Raw genomic sequence first — 24,915 nt, forward strand, 5'->3', positions numbered from 1 at the left:
TAAGATTCTAACTTTCCTCTTCTTTTCCTTTTATTCCTTGATCTTTCATGACAATGAGTTTCCAGGACACTGAATCATAGCAAACTTTTGCTTTAGTTTCAGATTTATCATTGCACTCCAGTCTCGTCTTCTAAAGTGGGACAAGGCAGCATATTTGAGGCTTCCCGCCCATGTTACACAGACTCCAAAACTTGACTTAGTAGCCACCTGGATGTCCGGGGGATCATTCAGACCACCTGCCAAGCTAATTCGGCCCCAACAACTAATCAAGAGTAGACTGAGTATAAAAGTGGAGGCACATTTCTTAAATGGAGGCACTGTCAACAGTCTCACCAAAGCCTTAAAAGTCAAGGGAAGTCAACTGCAGTTAACAAAGTAAACCCAGGATTTGTTCCTAAAAGCAGTTCAGGTTTTAGTCAAATGCTATTTTTGGCCACATCACTTCTAGCTACAGTTGCAAAAAACAAAATAAAAACTCACCAATGAAATTTTGCACCAGTCAATGTAAAATTGAGTACGGAATTTTTTGTCACATGTTATTACAGGCTCCATTTCTTGACTGCATCTCAATTGATTCTGTGGATTTTCAACTTCTCGTAAACAAGAAGAAAACGGGACGTCAGCACCAACCATGACATAAACACTGCAAAAATGTGAAATTCTCAGGTTATCCTTTAAGAAAATTGGAAAACACTGAAATAAATCTACCCTGAAAGCAGGATTTATCCTTTTGAATTGAGGGATTATCTAGAATCATCCCTAAGGTAGAGGCCTGGGCTTTTAAAGCAGTGATTCATGTAGGGGCTTCTTTCCATTCTTTCCTTTATTCAACCAATATTTACTGAGTGTTTTGGTGTATAGACACTCTCTTGACTCTGTTACTTCCTAAAAATTTTTTCACCCTGTATCATATTTTGATTAGATTTGATAGACTCCATTCAAAATATTCTTAAATTGTTTAAATAATATTATCACTAAGATAATTATCAGTAATAATTCTTCATCTAATTTCATTTTAATAAGATTGTGATATTACATCCTGAGGTGTGGAACTGCAGGCAGATCTATTCTTTCTAACAGCTCTATCTTTTAGGCTTTTCTATGGCACAGAGTCCCTACTGGTAGGTGCCTCTATACAAGGTCTCTAAATCTTTATCTAAGAAGCTGATGTAAGAGAAAAACTCCTGTTTGGTAAACACAAATTAGGCGAACAAAATTTATTTTCTTGATATGTATCTTGGCAACTAGGGGAACTCAATTTAATTGACCAATAAGAGTTTCACAATAAAAGAGAAGACAGATAATAGTGTTTAAGTAATCTTGGAGCAGCTTGAGCAGCTAGGAATTTCAAAGGTCTTTTCAAAAGAAAAGGGAAAACCAGAAAATTACTCTAAATAAATATTATTTCTTTTCTTAATGACAGTGCCATAATTACTTATAAAATGGAATAAACCCATCAAAATTCCTGCCATCTTTTTTACAGAAATTGACAAACTGATCCTAAAATTCATATGAAAATTCAAGTGACCCACACGCACACAAAATTCTTGAAGAAGAAAAACACAGTTGGAAGACTCACAATTACCAATTTCAAAACTGACTACAAAGCAATAGGAATAAAGAGAATGTGTTACTATCATAAGGCTTGGCATGTAGATCAATGGACTAGAATTCAGAATCCAAAAATAAAATCTTTAGCAAATTGATTTTGTCACAGGTGCCAAGACAATTCAATGAGGGAAAAAACAGTCTTTATGGTACTTTAGAACAATTGGCTATCCACATGCAAAAGCAAGAAACTGGACCCCTACCTCACACCATATAAAAAACTGACTCAAAAAAAAAAAAAAATCAAAAGCTTAATGTAAGAGCCAAAACAATTAAACTCTGAGAAGAAAGCAGGAACAAATCTTAATGGCCTTGGATTAGGCAGTAGTTTCTTAGTTATGACACAGAAAGTTCCAGCAATCACAGGAAAAAAATAAATTGCATTTTATCAAAATTTAAAACCTTGTGCTTCAAAGGGCATCATGAAAAAAGTGAAAAGGCAACCCACAGAATGAAAGAAAATATTTACAAATCATATATGTAATAAAGGACTTACACCTATAACATATAGAAGACTCTAACAACTCCATAACAAAATGACAAATAACCCAATTTTAAAATGACAAAGAATCTGAATATATATGTCTCCAAAGAAGATATACAAATGTCCAACAAGTGCACGAAAAAACATTCAATATCATTATCAGCAGCAAAATAGGCATCAAAACCACAATGAGATATCACTTTACATCCATTAGAATGGCTATAATGAAAGATACAGATGATAGGAAGTGCTGCCCAGGATGTAGAGAAATTAGAACTCTCTACTATACTGGTGGGGATGTAAAATGGTGCAACCACTTTGGAAAACACCCTGGGAGTTCCTCAAAAGATTAAATACAGAGTTACTATATGATGTAGCCATTCCATTCCTAAGTACATACCCTAAGAGAAATTTAAACACATCTATCAAAAACCTTGTACATAAAAGTTCATAGCCACATTCTTCATAATAGTCAGTAAGCAGAAACAATTCAAGTACTCATCAACCATCAAATGGATAAAAAGTAAAATATCCATATAATATCGCTCAGTCGTGTCCGACTCTTTGCGACCCCGTGGACTATAGCCTACCAGGCTTCTACGTCCATGGGATTCTCCAGGCAAGAATACTGGAGTGGGTTACCATTTCCTTCTCCAGGATATCTTCCCGACCCAGGGATCGAACCGTGGTCTCCCGCATTGGAGGCAGATGCTTTAACCTCTGAGCCACCAGGGATGCCCTCCATATAATATTACTCAGCCATAAAAAGCAATGAAGTACTGTACATACTACAACATGGATGACCCTTGAAAACAATATGCTAAGTGAAAGACGTTGGTCCCAAAGGACCACATATTGTATGATTCCGTTGATATGAAATGTCCAGAATAGGCAAATTCATAGAGACAGCAGGTAAATAAATTGTGGTTGCCTAGGGCTGGGGGTTGTGGTGGTGGTGACTGCTAATGGATGTGAGAAGGGAGTGTCAGAAGGATAAAAATGCTCTAAAATTGACTGTGGTAATGATTGTACAACTTTGTTAATAAACTAAAATATATTGAGTTGTATATACTTTAAACAGGTGAATTGTATAATATGTAAAATATGTCTCAATAAAGCTGTTTTTTAATGAAATGAAATAAAAGCATGGCACAAAAATTCAAAGTTATGTGACTATGAAGCCACACCCTTAATTAACAGCTGTGTCCCAGAGCACACTTACACAGATTCAGCTGGTTGTGCTTTATGTCAAGTTAAAAATTTATAAGTTCAGAAAAAGTAGAAGAAACCACTGGTAAAGAATTCACATGATTAGTGAGTAGAAATAGATTCCATTTATAGGAATATCGCTCATTCATAAAAAAGAACAAAATGTCATCTGCAGCAACATGGGTGGGACCTGGAGACTGTCAAACTCGAATGAAGTCAGACAAAGACAAACATGATATGGTATCACTTATACACAGAATCTAAAAAATAGTACAAATGAACTTACTAATAAAACATAAATAAAGTTACAGATGTAGAACACAAACTTATAGTTACTGGTGGGAAAGTGAAGAGCGGGAGAAGGCATAAATTGGGAGACTGGAATTGACATATACACTCTACTACATAAAAAATAGATAACTAATAAGGATCTACTGCATAGAACAGGACACTCTACCCAGTACTCTGTAATGACCTATGCGGAACAAGAATCTGAAAAACAGCAGATATGCATATATATATAACTGACTCACTTTGCTACATACCTGAAACTAACACAACATTCTAATTCAACTACTCTGCAATAAAAATTTTAAAAGAGAAATACATTCCATTTAGAACAACTGGTTACTCTTAAGCTTCATATAAAGCCAATTTCTATCCTCTTATTAACTGCCTTGCAAAGACCATATTTTTCCTTGATAACTATGAAATATATTTGTAAATACAGAAATTAAATATTTCAAAAATTGTTAAAAGTCCTCTTGCTTTTATATAACATTGATTTGCATTTATAATTAGTAAGATTTTAAATTAATTCACTCAAGATAACATAAATAGGCATAAGCATCAGTTTTGGGTGCTCTGAAATGTTTTTTTTCCCTCAAATTATAAAAGCAATATAAAAACATTACATAAAACTTGGGATATAAAAACAATTAATTTCTATTACCAAGATCATGATTTTCATTTCCAATGTACCTTGCAGAATACTTTTCAAGTGCATATATTTTAACCTAATTGCAATCATCTCCAAACTATAATTTTGTATCCCACTTTTTTACTTAATGCATCATAAGCATTTTCCTCATAAGCATTTTTCCATATTTTATAGTCATCGCAATTACATTTTTATAGGAATATAATTTTTAAGTGCACATGAATTTATTCATAATTATTTCAGAGCTGGCCACATAAGTTGCTTCTAATGTTTTGATGTTATAAATAATACTGTAAAGATGATCTCTGTGCATATTCTTTAACATTACTATCTTAAAAGAGATGCCTAGAAGTGGAAACATTTTTATGACAGTTGACACACACTGCCAAATTACTTTCATCTCCACTTGGACGATCCAGCAGCTTCACAAAGTTAGTATGTTCCGAACTGAGCTCATCATCACCCTATCCCACCTCCACCTGTCACCCCTTCCATCTTCTTCTCTCTCAGTGATTGGCAAGGGCAGATGCTCAAGCCCCAGCATCACTGACTCCCGTCCTTTTCCCTATCATCTGTCTCTGACATTTGCCCTGAAAGAGCTCTCGCACACACCTGTCCACTCTGTCCCTTCCCACAGCCAGCACCCCAGTTCTAGTCAAGGGCGTGAAGCAGCAGCGCCCTGGCTATGCGCCTGGAACTCAGTCTCCCTCCCTGTCCTCAGGGCGTCTATCTGCAGCAGGAACGATACCGGTTTAGAAACAGAAGCATTTGTATATTTGAAAGTTGCTAAGAAAGTGGTTCTTACAAGTTCTCATCACAAGAAAATAAAAACTAACTGTGAGGTAATGGATGTTATCTGAAGTTATTGTGGTGATCACTTCATAACATATACTTCTACCAAATCTTCATGCTGTGCACCTTAAACTTATCCAATGTTACATCATCAATTATAACAAAACTGGAAAAATAAACAAGTTAATTTAAAAATTGCAAACAGACTACTCCAGAGAAGTAGATATTGGATTAGACTTGTAGTTTAAAAAATAGGTATTCATTGTTTTTTGTTTTTTTTTGTACAGCCAGTAAGTTTTAACATCTTGGCTTTTTAAAAGATAAATTTGTATGAGGCCATGTGTAATAATTATAATTTCATGCTATACATGCTAAAATATATTTTTAATAATCTGCTCTTTTCCTAGATCTTTGATACGCGGTTTTTGATTTACAGCTATTTTGACAGGCTAGCTTTTTGGTAGGCAGAAATTAAAAATTTTTATGAAGAGAAATGAGGATGATCTTTACATTTATGATCTTAGCCATGCTTTCAAACTTTCAAACATATGTAAACAGATGGCATGGCAGTGTATTATCAAGTACAAGGCTCTCAAGCAAATGTTAACAAAACATGGTGACTCACAATCTTAGGAATTGAGTACTCGAAATAAATCTTGCTCCTCTGAAGAATCTTTTTCTTCCAATTTGAACAACTCAATTTCCCTTGAAGTAAAACCCATTTACTATGGTCTTCACGCATACAAAGTGCAGAACCATGTTACAGGTAGAAAAAGTATGTCAAAACTCTCCTGCTTTTCCAGCAACAGTCAGATAAACAGATCCAATGATTATATTGCTTACCTAGTTGTCCAAATGATGAATGTATTTTATTCGTGATTTTATGTATATAAGAGACAGAGGACGGTTTAGAGAAGAAAGTGTCCAGGTACGTTACATGCTACCTGGTAACTCTTAAAAATACATGTTGATTCTTGCCTCTGTTCACTTCTCTGTTCTGTGCATATCAGTCAGTTAAAAAATAAGATGAAAAACAAAGAAGACATAAAACTAAATACAGCATCTAATTCAGAACAAAAAATAAAGAATAAAGGTCATTTCTAGACTCTACTTCTACTACTGTTTGTCACTCCTCTTTACCCAAGAAGGGAAGAATGATCTTATCAACTGACACCCAAGACTCAGACCTTTCTGGGGGATTTTGTGGGAGGATTTTCTTGCTTGAAGAAAGGAGGCATTTGGGTTTGATCTACTCTTTTAGCCCTGATTTCCTTGCAATCAGGGGGGCTCAGCAGGCCTACTTGCTAAAATGAAAATGTTAACATACACGATTGTTTGCAATGTCCCTAGTGCTACACAAGATAAAATCCAAACAGTTCTTCCTGGAGTACGAGGTCTTAACATGGTCTGGTCTTTACCTCTTTGGTCATTATTATTTGTGGGTCCCTGTCCCCCATTTGCACACACAAAGCAACTTTCCAAATCTACCTGGCTTCTTCCCACCTAATGGCTCTTGCTCAAGCTGCTCCCTCTCCCCAAACTCTCCCTTTATCATTTTTTGAGCTGGCTAATTTGTTCATTTCAGTTCAGTTCAGTCACTCAGTCGTGTCCGACTCTTGGCGACCCCATGGACTGCAGCACACCAGGCTTACCTGTCCATCACCAACTCCCAGAGTTCACCTAAACTCATGTCCATTGAGTCAGTGATGCCATCCAACCATCTCATCCTCTGTCTTCCCCTTTTCCTCCCGCCTTCAATCTTTCCCAGCATCAGGGTCTTTTCAAATGAGTCAGTTCTTCACATCAGGTGGCCAAAGTATTAGAGTTTCAGCTTCAGCATCAGTCCTTCCAACGAACATTCATGACTGGTTTCCTTTAGGATGGCTAATTTGTACTCGTATTTTAAATCTCATCTCCTCTATGAACCCTCTGACATGGACCAGAAGTGGGGGAGGAGTCATCTCCATGAATACCTTAACTACAATACATACAACACTGTTTTCTAATTATCTGATTACTTTCTGGTCCCTAAGAGATGTGAGCATAGACTATACTCTTTATTTTTTAAATTTAATTTTATTTTTAATTGGAGGATAATTACTTTATAATCTTGTGATGGTTTCTGCCATACATCAACATGAATCAGCCATAGGTGTACATATGTCCCCTCCCTCCCCATCCCATCCCTCTAGGTTGTTACAGAGCACTGGTTTTGAGTTCCCTGCATCAGACAGCAAATTCCCACTGGCTACCTATTTTACATATGGTAATGTATATGTTTCAACTGTACTCTTTAAATAACTGTACCCTAGAGAGTAATACATTATTCCCCCATAAAAAGCATTTACTAAATGCTAAACAATGGAAGAAAGAAAATAAATCTATGCCTAGAACTTAGAAGAATAGAAATTAAAGACATATAGTTATAGACATATAGATACAGAGTTGCATGGATTTTTTTTAATTGACTTATTTTTATATTTATAAAAATGGGCTTATATTGGCTTCCAATTTTGTTATTAAAGGCTCAAAAAGTCCAATCTCATATCATCATTCCCTAAAATAAAGAATAGTTGCATCAAAAATACAGGAGGCACATTATTTAAGAATAAAGGGCTATCTTATAAATCACCAACGATGGGGACTGACTGAGCAGAGCACTATAGACTGCCCAGGACCACGGCCTTGGATCAGATGAGTCTTTGGCAGCCTCTGACTTACATTTTCTTCTCCAAGTGTAACTTCTCTCTGAGCCCTTCACAGGGCAAAAAGCAGACAATCAATTAGAGTGTGCACTCTGTGAGATTGTCTAGAGAATAAACTAGGATTCTCTGTTGCTGACTGAGGCTAGATCCACAGGCTTTGGTAACCAGAGGAAACAGTGGTAGGTTTGACAATCTCTTATGAAAAGTGAGTATATTCTTTAATCCTCACACCCCATCATTCCCTTCATAACCACCATTTACACCACATCACTCACCCTGAGTTGGCAGCTACGCCATGTTCAGACTGAAATATGAACCTGCTCCTCTTTCCACCAGCTTTATCCCAGGCTAAATGCATCCACGAGTCCTTAGTCTCTGGCTCAATGTCAAGAGCAAAAGCAGCCCTGAGACCACACCCAGAGACAGAGCACAGTTGCCCTGGGGTTATGGGTCTGGAAAGTGAAAGGGAATCTTTTCAGGAGGTTCAGCTTTCCTTTGCAGGAGCTTATTCACTCTGAAGGAAATCTTTACCATTGGTTTCTGTTAGATTTAGAAGTTTAAAAGCTGTCAGTGAGGTCTGCAGAAATGAGGGTGGGAAAATGCACATCGAGAAGGACGAGGAGCTTGGGCGCTGTAGCAGGGACTCCTGGTGACTGATATTTAATGCACTGTGGGCTGTGGAAGGGCTGGAGGCTTACTCCGAGGGTCTACTACTGAGAGTCCTCTTGGCCATCTGCTGCGAGTTTGACTAATGTGGAAAACTTTTCAGTTAGTAAATTGTGGCTGCCATGCATCAGAATAGGAAATAATTTAAGATTTTTTTAAATCACGGACTGAAACTCACTCAAAGAATAAAGCAGAACACAGTTAGTAGGTGTTTAATACTTCTGAAGTATATTTTTAAATACAATTTTAGAAAATAAAGTGATGCAATTCCTTTGCATCTCTGACCATATCCTTGATCTTTCCAGTATTTCATTTTTAATGACATTTATAGGCCATGTTACTTTCAAAAGAAAGTACAGAGGCAAAAATTTTAATAAGTGGATTAGGAATCATGATGTTGTTATTCAGTCGCTAAGTCACATCCGATTCTTTTATGACCACATGGACTGCAGCCCACCAGGCACCTCTGTCCATGGGATTTCTCAGGCAAGAATACCAGAGTACATTGCCATTTCCTTCTCCAGGGAATTTTCCTGACCAGGAATTGAACCCACATCTCCTGCACTGCAGGTGAATTCTTTACTGCTGAGCCACCAGGGAAAGCCCCCCTAAAAGTTCAACAAATGAATTAAGAATCATGATATTCACCATTAAAAAGGAAGAAAGGCACAAGAGGTGAGTTAAGCACTGAATTTATTCTAAATTTAAGGCAAATAGGGTAAAAAAAACAAACGTATTTTTGTTACCTTGACATTACATAACAACCAAAGAAAACATGCAAAATGATTTCCAGGGACAAATTTTTCTTATGCAATTATACTCAAGTAGGATCCTACTCCATTGGTGCTCATATAGGTACACTGGAGTTATAAAGTTGGCATTGGGTACAATTTATAGAAATTCTATTTTAAATGACTTACCATATGAATACTTTGTAAAGGTTGCAGCTTAACATTAAATTAAAACTCATGGAAAGCATTTCTAGTTGGGAAGGGATCTGAGACAACAGGGTCCAAATAAATGCCACGGGACTGACAACACATGCCTCCTGCTAGCAGGTGCTGGGGGTCATCAGCTAATGACTAGATTCCCAACAAGTACTTGTAGAACAAGAAATTCTGTTCTTAATTTAGACTCACATGCTCAGGCCCAGCCCTAGACTCAAAAGATCCAGAATCTCTAGGGGGGATCAGAGGCCAGGAACCTAGATATATTTTTAATAAACTCTACTGGCAATTCTCAAGCTAGACACATTTGAACAGTACCGTTTTAAGTCAGAGTTTGGTTTAGAGAGGTGTTAGCTCAATTTAGTCTCTGTGCTGTGCTTAGCCACTCAGTCACGTCCAACTCTTTGTGACTGCATGGACTGGAGCCCACCAGACTCCCCGTCCAGGGAGATTCTCTAGGCAAGAATGCTGGAGTGGGTGCCATGCCCTCCTCCAGGGGATCTTCCTGACCTAGGGAGCGAACCCAGGTCTCCCGCATTGCAGGCAGATTCTTTACCATCTGAGCCACCAGGAAAGCCCTTAATTTAGTCTAGTGGTGGCTAAAAGTGCCTCTGTGGGTGGGGCCTACACTACTGATTAGGGAAGGGGTGAGGCCAGAAGGAAACACAACTATGGTGGACTCTTCCAATGACTGGTTTTCCTGTTGCTTCCTCCAGCATCTTTTAGTCATTGTTTTAACAATCGCTGTGGAACACATTACTTTAAGAAACTGTTGAAGACTCCAGGGACTTCCCTGGCAGTTCACTGGTTAAGAATTTACCTTGCAATGCAGGGGACGTGGGTTCGATCCCTGGTGGGAGAACCAAGATTCCATATGCCATGGGGAAACTAAGTCCATGCACTCCAACTACTAAGCCCAGCACCACAGCTAGCCTGTGCACAGCAACCACACATCCTACATGACACAGCTAAGACTCAATAGAGCCAAATCAACAAACATTTCTTTAATAGACTCCACATTTGGAGAATGTGGGAGATACTCCTGTTCATCTCCTCCTATGGTTCTACTTTAATTACTCACTGGGAAAAAGATCCAGGTTGTAACCTCTGAAGTAAAATGTTAAGGCCAGAATTCTGTTTTCAAAGAGAAAGCCAATGAGCAGACAGGCAAGAAATAAAGCAACTGTTTTTCTCCGAACACTTGCAGGTATGCTTGACTGACTTCAAAAATCCATTATTGTACCATACGAGATACAACTGAATTCTGAAATTTGTGAGTTGGACTTTACAGGTCATTGCTTATGCTTCCATCCCCTTTCTCACTACTTGCTCTACCTTATCTGTGTCTATTTGGGATTTCTTCCCTTATTTCCAACAAAGTTCTCCTTTGAAGTTGCCCTTACATTTGATTCTTATTAATCCAGACATTCTGGTTAATTCCAGATGTCCTCTGTATAAATGTTACCAAAAATATGGATAAAAGAGAAGATGGAAAAGCATATGTTATGCACAATGTGATTTATTCTGTATCTCGTACTTTTATAGGATTTAGTTTTTTTTAAAAAAGCAGATCTGCCTCAACTTGCAGATTAGAAATTAAACAGTAAAATTTCATCAATGTGGGCATTCAATCTGTCATCGTGCTCAGGTATAAGTGTTTTACAACCCCTACAAGGGTGTAAGTCACATTCTATATCTGTAAGACTTGAGAATAGACAAGTCCCTTTCAAATGCATTCTCTCTTTAATCCTCACCACAACCCCAAGGTTGTTCCCATTGGAGCAGACGAGAAAGCTGAAGCCCAGAGGGGTGCAGCAGTTTGCCCAATGTCACCCAGCTTGTGAGTGACAAGGCCAGGCTTTAGGAATGGGTTTCAAATCCACCCCAGCCATCAATCATCGCCACATGGTGGAAAGAATGTTAAAGGCGAAGAAATAGTTTCCTAGAATAAAGTTACAGCAATCTGTATGTCCTTCTGCAGCTGATAACTGGGGCATCAATTTCCTTTGAAACTCGGGGCCCTAAATAATCAGCTTCTCTACAGAAGGTACAAAAAAGACTTAGCACTGTAATTTATGATGCAAGTCCTGATCTACAATTAGCTTTCAAAGGACCTGGAATATCAGATATAAAGGACCATTAACGTAACCTCTTTGTCAATACAGAAAATTGCTATTTTTTTTCCACATCTCTGCAATACCTATCGCTTATTAAAAAGAAAAATGCCACAGGCCCTCTTCCATCTACACTAAGTTTGGTAATATCGCCACATTTAAAAATCCACACTTAAAGCGATGAGATGAAGTCCGCTTACCCCTCCTTCATGTCGTTGATGGGCAGTGGGACCCGGCCGCCCCGGTCGAGGGCTGACGTGATGTTTATGGCGTTCAGGCGCTCGGGCTGCCACACATTTTTCACGGCCCCCAGGAAGTCTCCAAGAACCTCGCTGGCCAGCATTTCTTCTACATTCATATTTTTGATGAAGAATTCTGCTTGATAGGGTAACGGGAAGTCTAATTTTGGTGGGAAAAGGGTATGCACACCTTTAATGAGGGAGTCTTTTGAACGGGAAACAAAACAACTTGAGATTTGTTGACATGTCACAGTCCTGGCTTTGGGGAACAATATTATTCCTGACTTCAAAGGCTTTCCGTGTAACAGAGGCTGTATCTTATCTAAAAACACCACATACATTTGACCCAGAATTTTATCTATGATGTAATCAAATCCAAGGGACACCAGAGCAGTTTGCAATTATAGGAAAAAGAAACAAAGAAAGAAAAGGAAAAATGCCAAATCTTGTATCTGTCTCTAACTTGCCAGTGGCCCGCCAGCCTCCTCACCTGGCCAACGTACCCAGGTAGAAGCAGCATTTCCAGAACTGAGAAAAATATTTTGTGTTTGTAGTGTCTTAAAGTTGACAGATCTTTTTCATGTTGTTTAATCATTACAACCCTAGGCAGTGCTATTTCTATTTGAACAGAGGAGGAAGCTGAGACACAGAACAGTATCCTTTCAAATAGAGAAGATATGACAAAATACCGGGACTTATTTGTGGGTTGCTTATATAGGATACGGAAAACCGCATTTTTAATTTGCAGTATCACTGATCTTTTTAGAGCATGCTAAAACATTACATTTAACTAAAATAAATACTGACTGCATTTTCAATAAGTACTTTGAAATCATAACTATTTCATCCTTTGGATCACTCCATAATTAGATATTCTAGAGAAATCGTAAAGTTTCTCTTGAAATTCCATATCTCACATTGTTAGACATTTACCTAGCTTTTTTCCTCCTCAATGTCTCATCAATAATTTCCCTCTAAAGATGACAAAAAGAATATTTTAAACCAACCCAATGTCCAATTCAGACTCTGGATATAAGAAACTTGAAATAAATATAATTGATTTCAGTTTCTCAAATGTTAGTCTTGAATTATAAAATGTCATTTCCTATATTCTGGCTGTTCTATTAAGACAAAGAATAGCTTTCTTTTTGTTTAGTAATATTTCTGTAATAATAAAAGCTACTTTCAAAGAAAACAGGTGAATTACCATATTTAATACTCACAATCAGAAAGTGAGTAGGTACTTGTATTTTTCTCCATACTTTCAGAAGAGGAAGCTAATTTTTAGATCATATGAACTTACCTCACATGATTTTTACCTGAGCTAAAAGAGACTGTGTATATAAAGTGCTCACTAGAGCTCCCAATGTAAGAACTTAGAAAATATTAAGCTTTAGCAATTATTATAATAATATGCACACATTACTTATTTGGATTCTGCTGTGAAAATTTCTGGACTATCCACAGATTTAAAGTCCCCAATAATAATTACATTATGTATTGTTGTTGTTCAGTGGCACAGTTGTGTCCAACTCTGTGACCCTATGAACTGCAGCACGCCAGGCTTTCCTGTCCATCACCAACTCCCAGAGTTTACTCAAACTCATGTCCATTGAGTCAGTGATGCCATCCAACCATCTCATCCTGTTGACCCTTTCTCTTGCCCTCAATCTTTCCCAGCACCAGGGTCTTTTCCCCTCTGACTTACTATAACTCATGTACTATCTGTCCATTCTTATTTAATAAACCAAAAATTAAAATTATACAATAACTAAAACCTCGATGACCTCATTTATTATGAAGCCTCTTTAATATTAAAGGACATTTGACGCCAGAGCTGAAGTCAGGAGATATTCTGGCTCTAGAGCTTTCAGGAGAGTTTTCTGGAGTGTAGTGTCTCTAAAGATTAAGTTTTTCAAAGCCCTAATCACAGACGGCTTTTCATCCTTCTCCTACACTGTAATTTATTCTGCTTATGATTTTGTTAGATTTGTTTGATGTATAGCCCATCTGTAATCTTCTAAAATATGCTGTTTATTCTCTTTGATGTAGATAAGTTTCCTGTTTTATACAGATACGTTTCCTGTTTTATATAGATAAACAGTACCTTAATCATGTTACATTTCCCCCACCCCCACCCCATACTGAGAAACAGTCATGCAGAAAAATGTCAGGAAGAACAGTTTCTTGGCAATAAATAATATTTATAAATAATACCAAGTATAGTTTGTTGAGTAGGCTAGAATTCTATCATCTATTCACTTCATTCGGTGTTTTTAAATCCACTTGTCAAAAAAAGCATGCAAACCTTTTTCCTGTTTATCATCGAGGCTCCTCCTTGGAGAGCTGCTCCCTGGCCTTCCCTAATGCCTGTGACCTTCCATGGCTCCTAAAGAGGCTGGCAGCTGCCACACCCTTCCGTGGCTCCAGGCAGTGTAAGCTGCCTGCCGTCTACCCAAGCCAAGTGCTCTTGCCAAGTCTCCTAGAGAGGAGTCACCAGAGCTTTCTAACTTTGGGGAAATCCCGCACCTGCTATAATTGGACATCACGGAGGCCAAGGGAACAGAAGGCCAACAGAGTGGTGGCAGTAAAACCTGATTCAGAGAATCACTCTACATTCTCCTTGGGCTTCACACTGTGCGATTCCACACGACTCATTTCCCATTAGACCTCCCAGAGCAGGAGGCAGCTCCCAGACAGGAGACAGAACTGAGTATGGTTATCCTGACGCTCAGCTCCCGTTACTGCTTTTCCTCACCTTATCTGGGGGCAACAGCCCACATATAGGTCGCCCACAGATGCATACCCTAATGACCACATGCATTCCAGCAAAAAGAGCAAGGAAAAATGACTGCACTGGTTTTCAGAGGTTTGGCCACTGCTGCTGTTCACTCAGTCGTGGCCAACTCCTTGTGACCCCATGAATGGCAGGCACACCACGCTCCTCTGTGCTCCTCTATCTCCTGGAGTTTCCTCAAATTCATGTCCATTGGGTCTGTGAGGCCATCCAACCATCTCATTCTCTGTCCCCTCATTCTCCTCCTCCCCTCACTCTTACTATCTAATGCAATCTAATAATCTATAAAAGGAGGCTTTCTAAACCCAGATATTCGTCCTCTCCCAACCCTAACTTAGATAAATAGCCCCTCAGGCCAACTTTCAATCCTATAGTTGACTAGCAGTCTTCCATTAGTATCTGCTTGAATATGGTTCCCACACGTCAGCATCACCTGTTAGGATATATTGTGTCGACTAGACTGAGACCAGACTTGAAAAGAAAGCAGTTCAAACCATAGGCCAGGTTATTTTTCAATTTGTTGTTGTGGTTCAGTCGCTAAGTCGTGTCCAACTCTTTGCTCGTAGGGATTCAAAATACCTTGCAAAAGATTTCTGAGTCCTTCTGAGAACATACTCGTGAGGTTAGTGGTCCAAGTCCACTGTAATATAACTAAACTGATAGATTCCCAAGGAAAAGGAACGTCACAACCATTCTTCTCATTAAAGATATTCCAATTTTACATAGACAGCTTGGACAGCAAGTACCCAATTACAATTGGGTACAAAATTACAAAAGCCCCTGGGCAGTGGAAAAGTGGACGGAGAATCTTCTGTCCTGGCCAAAGGAATGGGCACTTGGACTTTCTTCTCATATATGAAAGTAACAGTGAAAGTCACACGGTCGTGTCCAGCTCTTTGCAGTCCCATGGACTCTAACCTGCCCGGCTCCTCTGTCCATGGAATTCCCCAGGCAAGAGTACTGGAGTGGTTTGCCATTTCCTTCTCCAGGGGATCTTCCCAACCCAGGGATCGAACCCAGATCTACTGCATTGCAGGCAGATTCTTTACCAACTGAGCAGCTAGGAACGGTCATTTTAAATTTTAAACTAGCACATTTGTTGTCTGCAATTAATACAGCTAAAATGCCAAAAGGAAAAACTCATGTTAAGGGGTTCAAAATCATCAAGCATTCTCCTCAATTATGTATTGTATTACATTTTCATTTCTATTGAAATTACTTTCTTTCATAGAGTGTAAAGATAACTTTAAACACAGCCTTTACTGAATTACTATGAATTCCAAATTAGTAGGCCCTGATAAAATGTGTTGTACTAGAAAACAGACGGAGAAGGCAATGGCACCCCACTCCAGTACTCTTGCCTGGAAAATCCCATGGACGGAGGAGCCTGGTGGGCTGCAGTCCATGGGGTCGCAAAGAGTCTGACGTGACTCAGCGACTTCACTTTCACTTTTCACTTTCATGCATTGGAGAAGGAAATAGCAACCCACTCCAGTGTTCTTGCCTGGAGAATCCCAGGGACAGGGGAGCCTGGCGGGCTGCTGTCTATGGGGTCGCACAGAGTTGGACACGACTGAAGTGACTTAGCAGCAGCAGCAGCAGCAGAAAAAAGAAATAAGAATTTTCCTATCCAGGATACAGAATTGTTTTTCTGTGCTGGGATTGGGTGGGGGGAATATTGTATCAGTTCTTCTCCCATCACCCTCACAAATGATATCTGGTATAGCATCCCATGATTTATAAATTTTAACCACAAAGTTTTTAGGGGTATGTCTTTCCCAACTGAATGCCAAAACAGCATCAGAATATGCTAGGTGTCGGAGTAACTCTTGTGTCCCTAACCTTCTAAATCCTAAGGTATCACTTAACAATTTGAGCATGTGTAATTCTAAATTGCTGATGGACTCCAACAATTACTCCAGCTAAATGATTAGCTATTTAGAAAGGAGACTGTGACCCAAATGATGACCCAAATGATGGTTTATTTCCATTGACATTTCTTTATCATCAACACAACTAGACTACAAGCTATGATAGGTTTTAAAATAAAATCATACCAATGATGAATTCTATGACCAGCCTTACGTCAAGCACATTTTGAGCCTTAAATGATCGCTTCCTTACCTCAGAGTTACAAGAGGAATGGTATTAGTCCCGCTGAACAGATGATTCAACCAAGGCCTAGAGAAATAAGTGGCCTCTATATTTGGCTCCCTGTCCTGAGGTTTTCAGCACCAAAACAAGTCATGATATTTTGTCATGAATGTTATTGCTTGTTTTCTTTTCTACATTTTACTATTTCATTAGGTATGGTAGGTATGTGGAGCTTTAAAATCCTGAACTAGATTTTACATACCTATAAAACATAAGTGAAATACTTGTTGCAAATAAGGAAACAATCAATAACGTATTTTCCCATACCTACCTTCTGCTGACATTATATTAATTATCAAATTGTGCCTTGCGGTCTCAAAGGTACGCCTATTATAGGCTGTTATCTATTAGAAAAAGAAAGTCATATTAAAGAAGTGAAATGTTATTTGAAAAATGAAATTCATTAAGGGCTAAACGAAAACAAATTGTCGTTCTTTCCATTTTCATTATTTGTCTATATACTTGCAAAATATTCCTTCTCTGAACAACAAGAATCAGAGCTTTTAGCAATATTATGGGAAATAGATAATTAGTCAGGTCTATTAAACATGCTAAAACAACAAGTTAAAATCAGAAAAACCCTTTTATAGAAGACTGTTAAGTGCCAGTGGCAATGCAGATGCATCATTAGTAAATGGATTAACTATTATGAATTACTTACCAGAGCCATTCTAAACTTGGAAAAAAAAAAAAAACATACAAAATCTATTTCTGTACTTTTGAATGGAACTTAAGGATCATACCAGAAAGTGCACTTTAAAACAAGCATATCTCTGTGTTCTCTGCATTTAGTACTAAACTGCACACCAACCAGTCAGGAGATGTCAGGACCCCTTTGGAAATCATATCTCACGATGGAGCACAGCAGTAAGGATCACAGTCTGATGGCACATGCTCAAAACCACAAATCAATTCCTTCACAAAAAAATATTGGTAAATGTTTGTGGAGTCAATGAACTTACATCAAAGTCAACTCAGAAACAGCCACTGCAAACAACAAAGCAAAGGCCAACAGCAGGATGTGGCTTCAAAAATCTAAGAATAATTAACTTTATAACAGATATGAAATCACTCAGACAGGCCTGCGGTACCTCAAAAACCAAAACACAACAAATGATCGTCTTAGCATCCCAGCACTGTCCTGGCAGTAATCGCAGCCATAGTTGACACTGAGATAAAAAAGTAAGACAACAGAAATATCTTGCACACTCAGAACCAGTATCAAAGATTTTAAGCATCATATATGAGCTTTAAATATATACCCTCATCAGAAGTATCCTTTGAGACAACAGTGAAAATCAGAATTTGGAAATTAAAAATTTTAAAACTTTAACAATATTTAAAAGTACATATTCTGAAAAGTGTATTATTCCACAAAGATAAAAGAAGTTCTCTCTCCACAATCTGTCAGATTTCTTTTGGATTCAGTGACTTCTTTGCTGCTCTCTGCTGGGACACATGATCCATGAGGTTTGCAACCAAACACTAAAATTAAGACTAGTCGTTAAATAAATGGGGCATTATTGTTTGCAAAGAAGCAAAAGACATTTGGGAATGCTCATGAGTTTAAAAGTTTACTCTGCAAAATTTTAATCATGTTCTCAACGGAAAAAAATACTAAATATTATTTGCTATAACATCTTAAAGCTAATGATCAGGGAGAAAAAGTTAAACGTTTTCAAATTAACTGTAATATTCTTCTGGCTAGCCTTCCCATAATTATCAGAAAGTTCATTATTGTACATTTCTTAATTCTAATAAGTTTTTTAAAATCATAGGCGACATAAGAGAGTGAAGAACATTTTCATAAATCAGGAGGAAGGATTTTATTATCCAGATTTATATTTAATGCTTAATTTTAAAAGCTATAACAGAATTCAATTCTTCTATCATTTCTAATGAGATATTTAAATACTATAATATCATCTATCAAAGTCTACTTATCATGATGTGAAGCCCTTCATAGCTAAGAGATAAGCACATGTGTACACTTTTGGATCCCTTATTTCTAAAACAGTGGCTGATTTATTTTAGATGCTTAATAAATATCTACTGAATAAATTATGGATGTAAGTGACTAAATTTAAGATATGCAAAATCTTTTCACTATATTATTAAAAGAATATTTTAAAATGCTAAAAATGTTTTTATAGATGGATATGAGTTATTTACAGATAAAACACTACTTGTGTTAGATGAAATATATGCTGTTTTCATCATTTTTAAAGATATTATTTGATACTCATTCATAACCTTATATTTTGGTAGTAGGGTATAATGAACCCCTGTGAATCATGGCTCAACACACGTGTTTCTCTTCTGTCCTAGCTGCTTGCCTTTCTCCCACCAGAGAAACCATTTTGGATTTTGTGTTTATCATCCCATTAGTTTTAAATATAGTTTTATTATACATGCATGTATGTTTAAAATACATTGTTCACTTTGATAGCTTTTGAACTCTATAAAGATCATAAACTAGTCTTCAGAGGTGTGGGGTTTTTTCCAGCATTATGTGTAAAGCATTTATTCATGCTGCCAGGCAAGTCTAACTTCATTCTTGCTGTAAGTGTTCACTATGTGAAATAATAATTCCAGGAATTATTTATCTACTCTCCTGTTGATGGACTTCTGGGTCTCGGTTGGTTTGTGGGTTTCCAATGTTTTACTATGCAAACATTGCTCAAGGAACATGACTGTGCATGCCTTTGGGTGCTGGACATTTGCAAATATTTCTTTTTTTTATATTTTAGTCACACCACATGGCTTGCAGGATCCTAGTTCCTCGACCAGTGATTAAACCCCAGGCCACAGCAGTAAAAGCACCAAGTCCTAATCACTGGAACGCCAGGGAATTCCCTGCAAGTATTTAAGTTCATATGTAGAAGTGGAATGGCTAGATCATAGGGTACCACAATATTCAGCTATGTAAAAGTGATTAGTTCAATTCCCACATCCACTGCCAAAGAACTTTACTGAGGGTAAAATTCTCACTGCAGTCTTAATTTGAATATTCCTCCTTATAGTGATGAGAGTAAACTTCTTTACTTAAATGGCATTTATGTCTTCTCTTTGGTAAAAATGTCCATTCATGTCTTTTTCTTACTGAAATTGTAGGTGTCCTTTTTCATAGTTTACATACTTCTTATTAGTCAGTTATATATATTTCAAATATTATCTTCCAGTTTGTGGGTTGTCTTTTCTTTAAAGTTTTCTTCTCATGAATGGAAGTTCACAAGTTTACTATGGTAACTTGATCAAGTATTTCTCTTAAGTAAAAAATATTTAGGTTTTATTTAAGATATCCTTTCCTACCCCCAAATTCAGAAAGATACTCCTCTACATTTCTTAAATTAATTTAATTGGAGACTAATCATTTTACAATATTGTGGTGGTTTTTGCCACACATTAATGTGAATCAGCCACAGGTATACATGTGTCCCCCCATCTTGAAAAGCCCTCCCACCCCATGCCTCTGGGTTGTCCCAGAGCACCGGCTTTGAGCGCCCTGCTTCATGCATCGAACTTGCACTGGCCATCTATTTCACACATAGTAATACACGTTTCAATGCTATTCTCTCAAATCATCCCACCCTTGCCTTCTCCCACAGAGTCCAAGAGTCTATTCTTTACATCTGTGTCTCTTTTGCTGTCTTGCATATAGAGTCATCATTACCATCTTTCTAAATTCCATATATATGCATTAATACACTGTATTGGTGTTTCTCTTTCTGACTTACTTCACTCTGTATAATAGACTCCAGTTTCATCCATCTTATTAGAACTGACTCAAATGTGTTCTTTTTAATGGCTGAGTAATATTCCATTGTGTATACACAGCTTCAAAAGCAGAGACATTACTTTGCTAACAAAGGTTCGTCTAGTCAAGGCTATGGTTTTTCCAGTGGTCATGTATGGATGTGAGAGTTGGACTGTGAAGAAGGCTGAGCGCCGAAGAATTGATGCTTTTGAACTGTGGTGTTGGAGAAGACTCTTGAGAGTCCCTTGGACTGCAAGGAGATCCAACCAGTCCATTCTGAAGGAGATCAGCCCTGGGATTTCTTTGGAAGGAATGATGCTGAAGCTGAAACTCCAGTACTTTGGCCCCCTCATGCGAAGAGTTGACTCGTTGGAAAAGACTCTGATGCTGGGAGGGATTGGGGGCAGGAGGAGAAGGGGACGACAGAGGATGAGATGGCTGGATGGCATCACTGACTCGATAGACATGAGTCTGGGTGAACCCCGGGAGTTGGTGATGGACAGGGAGGCCTGGCGTGCTGCGATTCATGGGGTCGCAAAGAGTCGGACACAACTGAGCGACTGATCTGATACACAGCTTTCTTATCCATTCGTCTGCCAATGGAAATCCAGGTGGCTTCCATGTCCTGGCTATTGTAAATGGTGCTGCAATGACATTTGGAAACATGTGTCTGTTTCAATTCTGGTTTCCTCGGTGTGTATGCCCATGCCCTGCAGTGGGATTGCTGGGTCATATGACAGCTCTATTTCCAGTTTTTTAAGGTATCTCCACACTGTTCTCCATAGTGGCTGTATCACTTTGTACTCCTATCAACATTGTAAGGGGGTTCCCTTTTCTCCACACCCTCTCCAGAATTTACTGTTTGTAGACTTTTTGATGGCAACCATTCTGACTGGTGTGAGATGGTACCTCATTGTGGTTTTGAGTGATGTTGAGCATCTTTTCATGTGTTTGTTTGCCATCTGTATGTCTTCTTTGGAGAAACATCTGTTTAGTTCTTTGGTCCACTTTTTGATTGGGTTGTTTATTTTTCTGGTATTGAGCTGCTTGTATATTGGAGAGTAATTCTTTGTCAGTTGTTTCATTTGCTATTACTTTCTCCCATTCTAAAGGCTGCCTTTTATTCTTGCTTATAGTTTCTTTCATTGTGCAAAAGCTTGTATCATGTGTTTATTTTTGTCTTTATTTCCATTACTCTGGGAGGTGGGTCATAGAGGATCTTGCTGTCATTTATGTCAGAGAGTGTTCTGCCTATGTTTTCCTCCAAGAGTTCTATAGTTTCTGGTCTTACATTTAGATCTTTTTTTTTTTTTTTTTTTTTTAACAGTAGTTGTGCTATTTTATTTTTTATTTATTTTTTTTTATTTTTTTTAATTTAAATTTTATTTTATTTTTAAACTTTACATAACTGTATTAGTTTTGCCAAATATAAAAATGAATCCGCCACAGGTATACATGTGTTCCCCATCCTGAACCCTCCTCCCTCCTCCCTCCCCATTCCATCCCTCTGGGTAGTCCCAGTGCACCAGCCCCAAGCATCCAGTATCGTGCATCGAACCTGGACTGGCAACTCATTTCATACATGATATTTTACATGTTTCAATGCCATTCTCCCAAATCTTCCCACCCTCTCCCTCTCCCACAGAGTCCATAAGACTGTTCTATACATCAGTGTCTCTTTTGCTGTCTCGTACACAGGGTTATTGTTACCATCTTTCTAAATTCCATATATATGCGTTAGTATACTGTATTGGTGTTTTTCTTTCTGGCTTGCTTCACTCTGGATAATAGGCTCCAGTTTCATCCACCTCATTAGAACTGATTCAAATGTATTCTTTTTAATGGCTGAGTAATACTCCATTGTGTATATGTACCACAGCTTTCTTATCCATTCATCTGCTGATGGACATCTAGGTTGCTTCCATGTCCTGGCTATTATAAACAGTGCTGCGATGAACACTGGGGTACTCGTGTCTCTTTCCCTTCTGGATTCCTCAGTGTGTATGCCCAGCAGTGGGATTGCTGGATCATAAGGCAGGTCTATTTCCAGTTTTTTAAGGAATCTCCACACTGTTCTCCATAGTGGCTGTACTAGTTTGCATTCCCACCAACAGTGGAAGAGGGTTCCCTTTTCTCCACACCCTCTCCAGCATTTATTACTTGTAGACTTTTGGATCGCAGCCATTCTGACTGGTGTGAAATGGTACCTCATAGTGGTTTTGATTTGCATTTCTCTGATAATGAGTGATGTTGAGCATCTTTTCATGTGTTTGTTAGCCATCTGTATGTCTTCTTTGGAGAAATGTCTATTTAGTTCTTTGGCCCATTTTTGATTGGGTCATTTATTTTTCTGGAGTTGAGCTGTAGGAGTTGCTTGTATATTCTCGAGATTAGTTGTTTGTCAGTTGCTTCATTTGCTATTATTTTCTCCCATTCTGAAGGGTGTCTTTTCACCTTGCTAATAGTTTCCTTTGATGTGCAGAAGCTTTTAAGGTTAATTAGGTCCCACATTTAGATCTTTAATCCATTTTGAGTTTATTTTTGTGTATGGTGTTAGAAAGTATTCTAGTTTCATTCTTTTACAGGTGGTTGACCAATTTTCCCACTTGTTAAAGAGACTGTCTTTCCTCCATTGTATATTTTTGCCTCCTTTGTCAAAGGTAAGGTGTCCATAGGTGCATGGATTTATCTCTGGGTGAATCAACCTTCCTGACTTCTGACTATATTATAAAGCTGCAGTCATAAAGACAGTATAGTACTGGCACAAAGACAGAAATACAGATCAGTGGAACAAAACAGAAAGCCCAGAGATAAATCTACATTTTTATATAATAGCTTAAAAATTTGCTAAATCTTCAATATACCTAGACATGAATTTTGTATTTCTTGGGAAGTAAGAATCTAATTTTATGTTTGTCATGCGGCTGAGTTTCAGTCAATAGGCTTCCTTTTTCCTAATCTGTGATATGTGGTACCATTTCTTTAGATATGTACTGTTGTTCTTTAAGTACATGGACCTGTCTCTGGGCTCCCTACTTTATTCATTGGTTAATTTCTCTATTCGTGTATCAATACAAACTTATGATTGGTTACTACAGATTCACAATAAATCTTGATATCTGGAAAGGAAAGAAATTTTACTCCCTTTTTTTTTTTCCTCTTTAAAAGGAAAGTCTTTAAAAGTCTTGATTTTTCTTGGTCATTAATTTATCAATTTTAGACTTAGACAATTTTAGTTGTCAAGTTTTGTGAAATAACCTATTGAGATTTTTTTTTTTGAACTGCACTGAATCTATAGATCAATTAGGGAGAAATCAATGCTTTCATGATTTTGAGTCTTCCTATCCTTGAATGATAGGATAGCTTTTTATTTATTCAGGCACTATTTAAAATCAATAAAATTTTATAATTTTTCCCATATATACCTTTTGTTAGATTTATTTCAAGTACATTAGAATTTTATTGCTAAAAATGGTATCTTTTAAAAACTTGCATTTTTCTCAATACTTATTTAATAAATAAATATGATTAAGTTTTTTTTTAATTTTATTTTATTTTTAAACTTTACATAACTGTATTAGTTTTGCCAAATATCAAAATGATTAAGTTTTTTATATCAATCCTATAACTTACTGCCAGGCTTTCTTAAGATTTTAATAGCCTACAGACTCTTTATATCATTGACTATTCCATTTCTTCCTTTCAAACACTTATAAATTTCTTTATTTACTGCACTGGTTAGGACTTCTAAAATATTCTGTAATAGATGTGATAAAGGGAGCTATCCTTGTTTTGTCCCTGAATTTAAATGGAATTCTCCTAGTGTTTTCCCATTAAAAAATGATGTTTGCTATTAGTTTCCATATATAACCTATTAGGTTAAGGAAGCTCACTTGCTTTCCTAGTTTGCTCAGAGTTTCTTTTCTCTTACCAAGAAGAAGTGTTGAATTTTAGTCAATGCTTTCTTTGAATCTATCCAGGTAACTGTGTTTTTCTTTTTGAATCTAGCAACGTGGTGACTTCCATTTATATATTTCTTTTATAACTTTACTACATATTTTAAAAATTATTTTGACAATAACTCCAAATAACTTTCCTATATCTACATATATTCTATATCAACACTGCCTTAAGAAAGCAGATTTATAGACAGACATCATTGAAAAGTCATGTTAATACAAACTTCAGTTCAGATGAAGAAACACCTTCTCTCAGTCAATATGGAAGTTCATATCCACAGCCCATGGCTGATTAAAACTTTGGAGAAAAACGCAAAGCGTGTAGCCTCCTCAGAATTTGTAAAATTACTACAAATTTCTGGTGGTAGAAAACATGCCACCCATGACCTGTGCAAACCCCTGGCAATTCCACAAGCAGTTCCGATGCTGGTGCCCTGGTCACTACCAGTAAGTCTTTACAGAATTGGAGAGTTAAGTTCAAGAGGGAGGGGACATAGGTATACCTATGGCTCATTCACACTGATATCCAGAGGAAACCAACACA

General features: G+C 37.6%; 1 protein-coding gene across 4 annotated transcripts in view; it reads right to left on the reverse strand.

Annotated features, from left to right (window-relative positions):
• SGCE (sarcoglycan epsilon) overlaps positions 1-24,915 on the reverse strand; it is a 72,681-nt gene that overhangs the window by 18,067 nt on the left and 29,699 nt on the right. For all 4 annotated transcript variants that reach the window (XM_044946441.1, XM_025290862.2, XM_025290863.2 and 1 more), the window contains 3 exons: positions 16,927-16,999; positions 11,666-11,864; positions 481-643 (listed from right to left, as the gene is read on the reverse strand). In XM_044946441.1, the coding sequence (XP_044802376.1) occupies positions 481-643; positions 11,666-11,864; positions 16,927-16,999 (435 nt within the window). The remainder of the gene's footprint in view (positions 1-480; positions 644-11,665; positions 11,865-16,926; positions 17,000-24,915) is intronic.

This window comes from Bubalus bubalis, chromosome 8 (genome assembly GCF_019923935.1).
Source record: "Bubalus bubalis isolate 160015118507 breed Murrah chromosome 8, NDDB_SH_1, whole genome shotgun sequence".
In the NCBI taxonomy this organism is placed as follows: Eukaryota; Metazoa; Chordata; class Mammalia; order Artiodactyla; family Bovidae; genus Bubalus; species Bubalus bubalis.